The sequence below is a fragment of the Phyllobates terribilis genome, unplaced genomic scaffold (genome assembly GCF_046119375.1).
Source record: "Phyllobates terribilis strain yellow unplaced genomic scaffold, ASM4611937v1 Scaffold_1__5_contigs__length_1240528914, whole genome shotgun sequence".
NCBI classification, from domain to species: Eukaryota; Metazoa; Chordata; class Amphibia; order Anura; family Dendrobatidae; genus Phyllobates; species Phyllobates terribilis.
The window spans coordinates 313,417,675-313,431,693 of NW_027362761.1; the positions used below are offsets into that span (position 1 = coordinate 313,417,675).

The following is a 14,019-nucleotide window of genomic DNA, read 5'->3' on the forward strand; positions in this document are numbered from 1 at the left end:
ACTTCTATGCCTTACGTAAGTGCCATTATTTTGTCATGTCAAATCCAACTAACAACATGGTTAAAACGCAGCCCTGCTTTGCAAAGAATGTGCTATTAAAGGATTCTGAACTGAAAACTTTGGTGTTCATACTAGGCCTCTAATTAAAGGAATATTCACATGTGGAAAAAATTGCTGCTGAAATTTCAGTAACTGAAAATGATTGTTAACACGAAAATGTTTTCTAGAACTTAATTAAGGTATGCGTTAGTATTTTCTGAAAATATTCTCTTCTAAGCTGACAAACTAAGTACGCACTAAGTAAATATACAGTCAATTGGTATAAGACACTGTTTGAAAGCCATTTAATTACTCCAACATCATGGATTTATCTTTTACAATGAAAAATCAAACTATGGACTCACCATTGTTTACAGTGTACAGCACAAGTCCACCATCTAGTGGTAACGCAAGGGTATGCAATTTCTACATATCAGGTGCCTTTAAAAGAGTTGTCACGTGCTCAAAAATTTTTATATATCGAGTAGCAATACTTTGCAAAAATCCCCGCATTCCCCCCAATTCTGCTGCTTTTTCACATTTTGCACTGTGTACCTCAATTGTAGATGTATTCACATTTATTGCTTTTGGAGCTCAGTATTTATTTTACTTGCTCCCAGAGAGCTATTAATGTCCACAGCACCTTATAGACCTTATTATCACTGTCCCTATTAGAATATAAATTCCTTATCATTATGTCTTTGGAGTGTGGGAAGAACCCAGAGGAAACTCTCACAAACACAGGGAGAACATATAAACTCCGTGCAGATGTTGACCTTGGTGGGATTTGAGCCCAGGACCCCAACTCTGCAAAGCTAAAGAGCTAACCACTGAGCCACTGTGCTGCCCATATGAAATGTCTGATGATATAAAGGTTTTTATCACATCTCGGCAGCATCTGAGACTGCTAAATCAGCGGTTGAGCTGAGATTGACAGCAGTTAAGAGGGAGTGGTGAAAGTGCACGCCCCAGAGAAGACTCTGCAGAAATCCCATGTGAGCTAAAAGTAGAGATTTCACATACTGTGCTCCATAAGGAACTAATACAACCCCTGGCAAAAATTATGGAATCACCGGGCTCGGAGGATGTTCATTCAGTTGTTTAATGTTGTTGAAAAAATGCAGATCACAGACATGGCACAAAACTAAAGTCAGTTCAAATGGCAACTTTAGGGCTTTAAGAAACACTAAAAGAAATCAAGATAAAAAATGTGGTACTCAGTAAGGGTAATTTTTTCAGACCAAGCAGAGGGAAAAATTTATGGAATCACTCAATTCTGAGGAAAAAATTATGGAATCATGAAAAACAAACACACAAAAGAACACTCCAATACATCACTAGGATTTTGTTGTACCACCTCTGGCTTTAATAACAGCTTGCAGTCTCTGAGGCATGGACTTAATGAGTGACAAACAGTACTCTTCATCAATCTGGCTCCAACTTTCTCTGATTGCTGTTGCCAGATCAGATTTGCAGGTTTGGGCCTTGTCATAGACCATTTTCTTCAACTTCCACCAAAGATTTTCAATTGGATTGAGATCCGGACTATTTGCAGGCCATGACATTGACCTTATGTGTCTTCTTTCAAGGAATGTTTTCACAGTTTCTGCTCCATGGCAGGATGCATTATCATCTTGAAAAATGATGTCATCATCCCCAAACATCCTTTCAATTGATGGGATAAGAAAACTGTCCAAAATATCAATGTAAACTTGGGCATTTATTGAAGATGTAATGACAGCCATCTCCCCGGTGCCTTTACCTGACATGCAGCCCCATATCATCAATGACTGTGGAAATTTGCATGTTCTCTTCATGCAGTCATCTTTATAAATCTCATTGGAATGGCACCAAACAAAAGTTCCAGCGTCATCACCTTGCCCAATGCAGATTCGCGATTCATCACTGAATATGACTTTCATCCAGTCAGCCACAGACCACGAGTGCTTTTCCTTAGACCATTGTAACCTTGTTTTTTTTCTGTTTAGGTGAATGATGGCTTATGTTTAGCTTTTCTGTATGTACAGTGGGTACGGAAATTATTCAGACCCTTTTACATTTTTCACTCTTTGTTTCATTGCAGCCATTTGGTAAATTCTAAAAAGTTCATTTTTTTGCTCATTAAAGTACACTCTGCACCCCATCTTGACTGAAAAAAAACAGAAATGTAGGAATTTTTGCAAATTTATTAAAAAAGAAAAACTGAAATATCACATGGTCATAAGTATTCAGACCCTTTGCTCAGTATTGAGTAGAAGCATCCTTTTTAGCTAGTACAGCCATGAGTTTACTTGGGAATGATGCAACAAGTTTTTCACACCTGGATTTGGGGATCCTCAGCCATTCTTCCTTGCAGATCCTCTCCAGTTCCGTCAGGTTGGATGGTGAACGTTGGTGGACAGCCATTTTCAGGTCTCTCCAGAGATGCTCAATTGGATTTAGGTCAGGCCTCTGGCTGGGCCAGTCAAGAATGGTCACAGAGTTGTTCTGAAGCCACTCCTTTGTTATTTTAGCTGTGTGCTTAGGGTCATTGTCTTGTTGGAAGGTGAACCTTCAGCCAAGTCTGAGGTCCATAGCACTCTGGAAGAGGTTTTCATCCAGGATATCTCTGTACTTGGCCACATTCATGTTTCCTTCAATTGCAACCAGTCGTCCTGTCCCTGCAGCTGAAAAACACCCCCATAGCATGATGCTGCCACCACCATGTTTCACTGTTGGGATTGTATTGGGCAGGTGATGAGCAGTGCCTGGTTTTCTCCACACATACCGCTTAGACTTATCACCAAAAAGTTCTATCTTCGTCTCATCAGACTAGAGAATCTTATTTCTCATAGTCTGGGAGTCTTTCATGTGTTTTTGAGTAAACTCTATACGTGCTTTCATATCTCTTGCACTGAGGGGAGGCTTCCGTCGGGCCACTCTACCATAAAGGCCCAACTGGTGGAGGGCTGCAGTGATAGTTAACTTTGTGGAACTTTCTCCCATCTCCCTACTGCATCTCTGGAGCTCAGCCACAGTGATCTTGGGGTTCTTCTTTACCTCTCTCACCAAGGCTCTTCTCCCACGATTACTCACTTTGGCTAGACGGCCAGGTCTAGGAAGACTTCTGGTGGTCCCAAACTTCTTCCATTTAAGAATTATGGAGGCCACTGTGCTCTTAGGAACCTTGAGAAATGCTGAAATTCTTTTGTAATCTTGGCCAGATCTGTGCCTTGCCACAATTCTGTCTCTGAGCTCCTTGGGCAGTTCCTTTGAGCTCATGATTCTCATTTGGTCTGACATGCACTGTGAGCTGTGAGGTCTTATATAGACAGGTGTGTGCCTTTCCAAATCAAGACCTATCAGTTTAATTAAACACAGCTGGACTCCAATGAAAGAGTAGAACCATCTCAAGGAGGATCACAAGGAAATGGACAGCATGTGACTTAAATATGAACGTCTGAGCAAAGGGTTCGAATACTTATGACCATGTGATATTTCAGTTTTTCTTTTTCAATAAATTTGTAAAAATTTCTACATTTCTGTTTTTTTTTCAGTCAAGATGGGGTGCAGAGTGCACTTTAATGAGAAAAAAATGAACTTTTTAGAATTTACCAAATGGCTGCAATAAAACAGAGTGAAAAATTTAAAGTGGTCTGAATACTTTCCGTACCCACTGTAAATCCCATTTCCTTTAAGCGGTTTCTTACAGTTAGATCACAGACATTGACTCCAGTTTCCCCCCAGACACAGCTGACTGTGAACAACCAGCATCTCTTGAAACATTTCGTGATGATTTACCTTCTTTTAAGAGTTTGATAATCCTCTCCTTTGTTTCAATTAACATCTCTCTTGCTGGAGCCATGATTCATGTCAGTCCACTTGGTGCAACAGCTCTCTCTAAGGTGTGATCCCTCCTTTTTAGATGCAGACTAACGAGCAGATCTAACTTGATGCAGATGTTAGTTTTGGAAATGAAAATTTACAGGGTGATTCCATAATTTTTTTCCTCTGCTTGGTCTGAAAAAAAAATTACCCTTACTGAGTACCACATTTTTAATCTTGATTTCTTTTAGTGATTCTTAAAGCCCCAACGTTGCCATTTGAAATGACTTTAGTTTTGTGCCATGTCTGTGATCTGATTTTTTTCAACAACATTAAACAACTGAATGAACATCCTCTGAGCCCGGTGATTCCATAATTTTTGCCAGGGGTTGTATCAATGGAGCAACATAGTAGAGAACAGAAAAGAGCGACAGAAACAGGGGAGCTCAGGCATTTTTACAAGACACTTAAAAATGGGTATTCTCCAAGATCCTATCACAATATTTAGTATATTAGCAAATACCTCCAATTAGAAATGTAGTATAGTTTTTCTGATTGGCTATGTCACCCCATGTGCCGGGCACTGCAGTAGCTGTGGTATCCATGGTTACGAGTCGACCACTCATATATTGACAGTTGTTAGTGGTCGTGACCATGGATACCTAAGCTACTGCATGGGGTAGGTGATATAGCAAATCAGAAGAACCATACTACATTCCTACTTTAATTGGAGGTATTTGCTAATATTAATACACCTACTACATATTTGAATATGATCTTAGAGAAGGGTATACCCCTTTAACCCCTTCACACCCCCAGGCCTGTTTTCACCTTCAAGACCAGGCCAAATTTTACAATTCTGACAACTGTCACTTTATGAGGTAATAACTCTGGAACGCTTCAGCGGAACCCACTGATTCTGAGACTGTTTTTTCGCGACATATTGTATGTCATTATAATGGTAAAATTTGTTCGATATGACTTGCGTTTATTTGCAGGGAAAAAAAATGAAATTTAGCGAAAACTTTGCAATTTTCAAACTTTTAATCTTAATGGCCTTAAAAGATACATATCACTCAAAATAGTCCATGAATAACATTTCCCACATGTCTATTTTACATCAGCACAATTTTTGAAACATTTTTTTTTTGTTACGAAGTTATAAGGATTAAAAGTTGACCAGCGATATCATTTTTACAACAAAATTTACAAAACTATTTTTTTTAGGGACCACATCACATTTGAAGTGACTTTGAGGCATCTACATGACAGAAAATACCCAAAAGTGACACGATTCTAAAAACTGCACCCCTCAATGTGCTCAATACCACATTCAAGAAGTTTATTAACCCTTCAGGTGCTTCACAAGAATTAATGGAATGTGGAAGTAATAAATAAACATTTAACTTTTTTTTCACAAAAATGTTACTTTAGATCAATTTTTTTTTACTTTTACAAGGGTAACTGGAGAAAATGGACCCCAAAATTTGTTGTGCAATTTATCTTGAGTACACAGATACCCCATTATGTGGGGGAAAACCACTGTTTGGGTGCGCGGCAGGGGTCGGAAGAGAAGGAGCGCCATTTGACTTTTTGAATACAAAATTTGATGAAATAATTAACGAAAATTATGTCGCATTTGAAGAGCCCTTGGTGTGCCTAAACAGTGGAAACCCTCCACAAGTAACACCATTCTGGAAACTAGACCCCTCAGTGAACTTATCTAGATGTGTGATGAGCACCTTGAACCGTCAGGTGCTTCACAGAGGTTTATAACATTGAGCCATGAAAATAAAAACATTTTTGTGGGGAAAAAAATTTTTAGCCACAAATTTTTTATTTTCACAAGGGTAACAGGAGAAAATTGCACCATACAATTTATTGTGCAATTTCTCCTGGGAACGCAGATACCCCATATGTAGGGGAAAACTGCTGTTTGGGCACACGGCAGGGCTCAGAAAGGAAGGAGTGACGTTTTGGAACGTAGACTTTGATGAAATGGTCTGCAGGTGTCATGTCATGTTTGCAGAGCCCCTGTTGTGCCTAAACAGTGGAAAACCCTCACAAGTGACCCCATTTTGGAAATGAGACCCCTCAAGGAATTTATCTAGACGTGTGGTGAGCACTTTGAGCCCACAGGTGCTTCACAGAATTTTACATGTTGATCTGTGAAAATGAAAAAAAAAGTTTCAGCCCCAAATGTTTTCATTTTCATGAGGATAGCAGGAGAAAATGGACCCCAAAATTTGTTGTGCAATTTCTCCTGTGTACCTCCATAACCCATGTGGTTGAAAACTACTTTTGAGGCACAGTGCAAAGCTCAGAAGAGAAGGAGCGACATATTGGAGTTCATATTTTGCTGGACTGGTTTGAGGGTGCCATGTCACATTGGCAGAAACCCCCATAAGAGACCCCATTTTACAAACTACACCTCTCAATGAATTCATCTAGTGGTGAAGTGAGTGATCATATTGACACCACAAATGGGTTACAAAATGTTATACCATTGGGCAGTGAAGAGAAAAATAAATTTTTACCACCAAAATGTTGTTTTAGCCGAAGATTTGACATTTTCACACTGGGAAATGGGTAAAAAAATGGCACAAAAAATGTGCCTCACAATTTCTGCTGAATATAGAAATACTCCATATCTGACTGTACAGTATTGCTTAGCCACACAGCGAGACTCGGCAGGGACGGAGCGCTAATTTTTCTAGAATAGACTCCATTTAGAGAGCCCCCAAGTGCTAGAAGAGCAGAATACCCCCTCAATTAACCCCCTTTTGGAAATTATACCCCTTTGGGAATTTCTCTACAGGTATAGTGACGATTTTGACTCTATGGGTGGTTTCCAGAAACAAGCAGCAGTGGATGTTGCTGAGTGAAAATTGCAATCTGCTGTTGTAGTGACCAGTATGTTGTAGTGACCAGCTCATGCTTCTGGAGACATGCACCTGAAAACTAGGCAGGCTCTCATTGCTACAGAAATGCCAAACATGTGAACGCTAACTGCGGTTTAGGCACGCTAGGGCTCAGAAGGGAGGGGGGGGGGGGATTTGGACTAGAGAGCGCAGAATTTGCTGGATTATGAATTTTCGCATGTGGTAAAATTGAGAAGGCAACTAAATTATTCGGGTCAGAACAATTACAGCGGTACCTCACATGTCATTTTTTTTATGTTTTAGCACTTTTACACAAACTTTTATAGAAAAAAAATATTTATCGGTCGACCATGACAGCACCACGAGAGAGTGGATCCGCCCACCAAGGACAGGAAACCTACAGGCTTAAAAGGGGCGGCCCTCTCTCTCGCCTCAGTTTTTCAAAAGCATTATCAAACCCAGTCATGTCCCTTAGAGCTGCGATGTCCTTGTTGGGTATCCTGTCATCTTGCCTTCCCGGGGTTCTGTGGGCACAATACCACTCCAGGCGGTGGTGGGTGAATGAGGCGAACCTATCACGAGGTGCTCCCTGGGTATTTAGAGTCACTAAAATAATTACAACCGATGCAAGCTCCTGCGGGTGGGGGGCCCATCTTGGGGGACATGGTTGCCCAGGGGTCCTGGTCAGACATGGAAAAGGGCCTTTCCTCCAACGCTAAAGAACTACTAGCAGTGGATAAAGCGATTAATCATTTCTTGCCTTTCCTTCATGATAAAAACGTTAAGATCCTTTCAGATAATAGGATAGTGGTAGCTTACGTGAACCATCAGGGGGGGGGTACACGTTCTGGATCACTAATGAGAGTGACTGATCGTCTTTTTCTGAGTTCGGAATGCCATCTCCTTTCCTTAACGGCCCTCCACATCAAAGGAAAAGAGAACATAAAGGCAGACTACTTAAACCGTTTCTCTCTGAGGCAAGGCGAATGGGAACTAAAGCAGGACATTTTTTTCCCAAATAGTCCGAAAATGGGGGCTTCCGGTGGTAGATCTCTTCGCCACAAGGCTAAATCGAAAGACAGAGCTCTTTTGCTCCCTAAATCCCAGAGAAAACCCTCTGGCAGTGGATGCTCTCCAAGTGACTTGGGATTTCAGTCTGGCCTATGCCCCCCCCCCACCCCCCACTGAATCTTCTACCCATGGTCCTAAAAAAGATCAGAGAGGACAAGGCGAGGGTCCTTCTGGTCGCCCCCTTTTGGCCCAGGAGGCCCTGGTTCTCATGCCTGAGGAACATGTCCATCTCCGATCCTTGGGTCCTGCCCGAAATTCCGGATCTCCTCGGCCAGGGTCCAATAGTCCATCCTTGAGCTCCTGGCTTCCACTTGACGGTGTGGAACTTGAGAGGTCTCTGTTAGAATGCAAAGGATTCTCCCAAAACCTAGTGGCTACATTAATGCGTAGTAGAAAACCTGTCACTACCAGGATTTACGCCAGAACTTGGAAGAAATTTTTATCTTTCTCTGGTTCTACAGTTGGTTAGGGGGTGCCAATTGGGAAAATTTAGGAGTTTTTACAGAAGGGCCTCGAGTTGGGGTTGGCATGAAAAAAGTCATAAGTTACTTACCGGTAACGGGATTTTTCGGAGACCATGACAGCACCCTTATATTCCCTCCCTTCACTTTATGGGAGCACTCCTCAGTTATAATTATAATTTTCTCAGTGGTGTTGTATAAAAATATTATTTTTATGATTGTTTACCATGTCTACTAACCTGGTGGTCCTTTCAATGCTCTGTAATCCAAACTGAGGCGAGAGAGAGGGCCGTCCCTTTTAAGTCTGTAGGTTTCCTGTCCTTGGTGGGCGGATCCCCTCTCTCGTGGTGCTGTCATGGTCTCCGAAAAATCCCGTTACCGGTAAGTAACTTATGACTTTTTTCATCGCTATATTCTGAGAGCTATACCTTTTTAATTTTTCCGCTGATGGAGCTGTAGGGCGGCTTGTTTTTTGCGGGATAAGAGCTATACCATTTTTATGTACATTTGTCTTTTTGATCGTGTTTTATTACACTTTTTTCCAGCAGTATGAAAAAGCATAGTCTGCCCCTTTTTTTTTTTTTTTACGGTGTTCACTGAAGGGGTTAACTAGTGTGACACTTTTATAGATTGAGTCGTTCTTGGGGGGCTGGGGGGGGCACTTAACTACTTAACTATCAGCATGCACAAGAGACAATAAAAAAGCAGGGAAAAAAAAAAAAAAAAAACACAGCAAAACCTTTTTGTGAGCAGCTTTACTGCCAAGAGAGGTTTTGCCTGCAGAACAAAAAAGCACAGCAAAAACGCTGTTTTTGTTTTGCTGGTCTCTTATTTTGTACATACAGTGGCATGACTCTCCTTTTTCAGCCAACTATTCCACCTGCATAGCTTCTCATGGATTGGCGTCTGGCCCTGCCCTTATTCACATGGACTTCATTTGCCACATGGTAAGGTTTTAACACCAGAGACAAGTTAAAACCGTAAGGATGGGTACACCTTGCTGTGGTCCGTGGTGTGATGGCTTTTATGATCAAAATAGCGTTAAGTACCAGTGATGTGTGAACTGCGTGCTTGAAAATTATGTTAGAGTCGCGAGCGGCTGTATGTCTCACGGCTGATAGTCGCAACACATGCAGGGATTGCCTAACAGCCGCGGCGTCTCGAACAGTTTTCGAGCACATCGAAGCTACTCAGCACCAGAGCATGCTCGGATAACACCTTATCCGAGCACGTTCACGCATCACTACTAAAGTATCCTATGTTATTTACATGTATTATTACAATTTAATGAGTTACTTGCTGTACGATATATGTGCATTTTTGCTTTTTTCTTGGGTTTTGTCAGCTCCAATACAGCGACACCAGTGTTCTAAAATGTTCTTAAAATTTGCCATTTTTGCATGCTAAAACACTGATTCAAAAAAATTATTTGTTATTTCAGTGCAATATTCTGAGAGATATAACTTAATTTTTCTGTGGAACGAGCTATGTGGGGGCTTGTTTTGTGCTGGATGAGTTGACGTTTTTATTCATACCATTTTACATAACATTTTTTGATATTTTTTTTTTATCGATTTTTGGTTGGCCGAGTGAACAAAAACCAAAAATTCAATTTTTTTTTTTCACACCACTCATCGTGCGGTAAAAATGATCAGACTTTATTCTTCGGGTCATTACGATTGCAGCGATACCAGATTTATACAGTTTTTTGTTTTGCTTCTTTCACACACTAAAATACATTTTTTACAAAAATTTTTCCATCGTCGTACTCAGATAGCTGTAACTTATTTTTTTGGTCATGGGGCTACATAAGGGCTTGTTTTTGCGGGACAAGATTGTTTTTATTGATACCATTTTTTGATCACTTTTTATTCCATGTTTTGTGTATTACCTAGTCTCAGGATGGGACATCAACTTTTCCTGGTCTGATCGCTGATCTAACACTCTGCATTGCAGGGTATTAGATCTGTCAGACACAGGCAGGAAACGCGTCAGGTCCTGCTCAAGGCAGGATCTTCTAGGCCATTGTACCTGGGTGACCCCGTGGCCATTATTCGGCCTGGGTTCACCAGGGCACAACACGATCGCAGGAAAGAGGAAGCCCCCTCTCTCTACAAGCAGAGAGATGCGGATATCGCTATTGACAGTGGCATCAGACGGGGTTAAACTCCTGCGATCGATCAGGAGCGATACTGCAAGGTGTCCGCAATGATGTACAGCTAACACCCGTATATACGGCGCATATGGTGAAGTGTTTAAATCACAGGTGGCCAAAAGATTAAAAAAAAATAGTTCTAGGGAGAAGCATTTAAAAAACAGGCTAGTATAGTAACATACACAATAAATCAAACAATATGAAAATTCCATAATACAGTTTTATTTTGGCATCTGAATGAAATGTTTCTCACAGTAATGAGGAAAAGAAAAAAAAAAAATCAGTAGATTGTGTTAAATGAAGCTTAACCTGAAAAAAAAATTAAACTTAAGTCACGGCCTAAAAGATACAGCATCAAGTGTCATATCTACATGTATATCAAAATTATTTACACATTGCCACAGGTAAAATCAGTCACAAAATCTTAAAATCAACATAGCAGAAACAGCGGTCTTATGGACACACATTTCTGGGCCTCCTGCCCTGTGATAGTGGCTTGTAATGAATCCCTTCACCAATTGGGTAAAAACAGCCAAGGAAAATCTATAAAGGCACCCAGAACAATCAGGAAAGAGGTGATACCTACTTTACTCTCTGCTCTTATATAGTTAATATCCTTTCTTGGCATATGACTTTGTGCTGGCATGGCCATACCGTCCAGCACATAAGGAGCAATTTCTTCTGTCAAGGGGTTGTCCAGTGAAACATGTTATGATCTGTCCACATGAAAGGTGGCAACATGCCGATTTGGTGGGGTCCAACCGATGGGACCCACACTGATTGGCAGTACAGTCCACGTATATCCACATTAGAATAGAGCAGCAGTGCGCATTCTCGACCGTCGCTCCATTCATTCTCTATGGAAGCGTTCAGCTCCGTGTTCTGCCTTTATATAGCAGCCCATAAAAAATGAGTGGAGCGGTGGGCAGGCATCCAACCTGCAGCTCCATGTAGTAACTTGGCTCAAGATGCCCTGTGGGGAGAATTCCACGTTCTACAGATTTCACCTGGCCCTACGGCTCAGACCCCCATGATCAGCAAGCCATCTATCTGCAGGTTAACTTGTTTTCACCGGATAGCCCCATTAAAGGGTAAGTTCACTTAAAAACTGAAAAATCTCTCCCTTGAGGACCTATCCACTCCTCTTTTACTGTAATTCTCTTCTGTGGTTGAACTTTGCCTTCAGACTCAGGCCTAGTGCCTACGGGTGTCTAAATCTCTGTACCACATATAGTACACCCAGTCCAAGACCCTTACACTAGAAATCTGATTTAACGCTACTAGCTTGTGAAGGGGAAAACAAGGTGCTCACTATGGACTCAAGTCTGTCAACTTGCTAACAAAATCTATGCTGTTACAATACATATTTGTGGTTTATTCCACTGTTCTGCTAGGAAGAAATATACATATAAAAACAGTATCTCAGAATCTAGTGCTTCTGCAAGCAAAAAGGACAGCTAAATATGCACTTTAATGCGAGCAGCCTTCAAGTGGCTCCTTAGATCCCTGCTACCTACCCACCTGTATGACAAGGGAGTGATGGTGGATGTAAAGGGTAAATGTTTCAACTTAATCTGTTTTTAAATTGGAGTGTATCTTTAACAAAAGACAATTTTATACTTTAATACTTGGCCATGTGTAAGAGATTCTTCCATAAACAGTACAACAAAGCACACAGCTTGAAAGTTTAGATAAAAAAAAATTGTAAAGTGATTATAAGGAAAATAAAAATTAGGTGTAGTGTATATTAGTACTTGGAATAAAGGGTGTAAAAATCACAAAGAGTTCGGTGTGGGAATATTTAGAATATTGCACTGGAATTTCATAGTGTTTAGAAAAATCTAAGTTTGATTTATCCTCAATTAATTACTAGTTCTAGCAGTGACCAAAGATAAGTATGGCAAAAGTAAACTAGTATAGCTTTAGTTAACATATAGTCCTGGGAAGATCGGGAGAAGAATCACATTTTAAAAAATATTTAGTAGGAAAAGTTACAAAATCTGACCATAGTACACAGAAGAAAACAAGCTGAAATAACACGTTTTGTTGATTGGGCGGCCAAAGGAAAAGCTGTAACTGCGTGCAAAAGAGAAGACTTCTTGAATAGGTCTCAAATCATAAGCAAAAATATATAAAAAACAAAATCTTAATTTAAGAAGCGCAATCCACAATGATCATGCAGCTTAGGTCTGGTGTCTATTAGAAATGAAGTGCCAGTATGGAAAAAAACAACTCATTTTAACATTGCTGACATGGTAAAAACAGGCAAATGCACATTTAAAAGGCAAATCAAATTGCCAATCGGTGATAAATTATTTCATTTAGTCTAGCCTAGTGTTTCAAGATCAAGGCCATTACATTTCTCTTCTAGTCTAGATGAACAGGGAGGTTTCCAACTAAAGGAGGAAAACTAACAAGTCATCAAACTAGGAAACCTCCTTAAAAATGTTATTTTTTGCAGATATAAAACCCCAGCCCCTTCCCTCCATTCCAATGTAATAACTAGCATATCATATGTCATCATGCTATGATATGGTGATAAAGCATTTTGTATGGAGACCACTGGATATCACCTGAACTAAAGTAAAATATGGACATTGATGTGAATGTGAAAGTACAAAGTCTTTGTTCATAAGTAGGGAAAAGTAGTATCTGAAAAGCATCTGGTCCCAAGAGTAGAGATTATCCACGCTCTTGCAAGTCTCACGATGTTCTGTGCAGGATGTGGTGATGGCGCTAAATATTGTACATCCAATTCTGCCCAAAACTCAATGGCAACTGTTCAAACTCCGCTCTGAAAAAGTATTCCAAAAAAAAACTGTCGTCATCCGTGCCTGTGCTTCTGTCAGGGTTTTGCATTGTACTGGAGCTGAACCTACAGAATCTGAGGGTCCCATGAAAGCAGTTTCTTGCTCAATTATTGCAAGTTATTGAATTCAGAGAAACTAAAAGTCGAATACAATCCAAAAATATGTATAAAAACTCTACAGAAGACGACGTCTTCCTCACACTCTCACACATACACTCCAGGGGGAATGGAGAAAGTGCAGCACTTGAAATGTAATATTTACATGAGAACGCACTCAATTGAAGATCGTGGTGTAACTTGCCTATTTAACACTCGATTTGCCTCAGTAGCTTTGTGTACAATGGCAGAAACACCTTAGGTAGCAAAAGGGTTAATGACTTTTATTTTTTTTTTAAAATAAGGATGTGTGATCAGGGAACCTTCTTGCACAATATTTCAGCTAATGCATTCATCAGTTCAATCAGGTTTGTGATGGCAGGAGCACAGTAAGTATGGCGTTCTCAGATTCATGATTTTTCACTCCAATCTCAAACTACAGTGTTTAGAGAACAGTTACTCGGTGAGGACACAGATTGACCAGCAGCGGGGAAGGCTTCATTTTGAAGAATATTAGGGGCCACAAGTAGTGATGTGCTTCTGTCTTCAGAGTCTTCTGTATCACTTTGTGGTTGGGGAAGTGGTGGCACCGCAGGTGGCAGCGGTTCCTCTGTAGTTTGTGGTGAAGAGGCGTTGCTACTGCTTGCAGTGGAGATTTGCCCCAACCCAGCTGACTGTCTTGTTACTTGATCTGAGTTCACA

At 40.6% G+C, this 14,019-nt stretch overlaps 1 protein-coding gene across 2 annotated transcripts in view; it reads right to left on the reverse strand.

The window, feature by feature from the left end:
• Nucleotides 1–10,612: 10,612 nt before the first annotated feature.
• Nucleotides 10,613–14,019, reverse strand: part of DGCR2 (DiGeorge syndrome critical region gene 2) — a 91,744-nt gene continuing 88,337 nt past the window's right edge. For both annotated transcript variants that reach the window (XM_073674785.1, XM_073674793.1), the window contains one exon: nucleotides 10,613–14,008. In XM_073674785.1, the coding sequence (XP_073530886.1) occupies nucleotides 13,749–14,008 (260 nt within the window). In that variant the 3' untranslated portion in view covers nucleotides 10,613–13,748. The remainder of the gene's footprint in view (nucleotides 14,009–14,019) is intronic.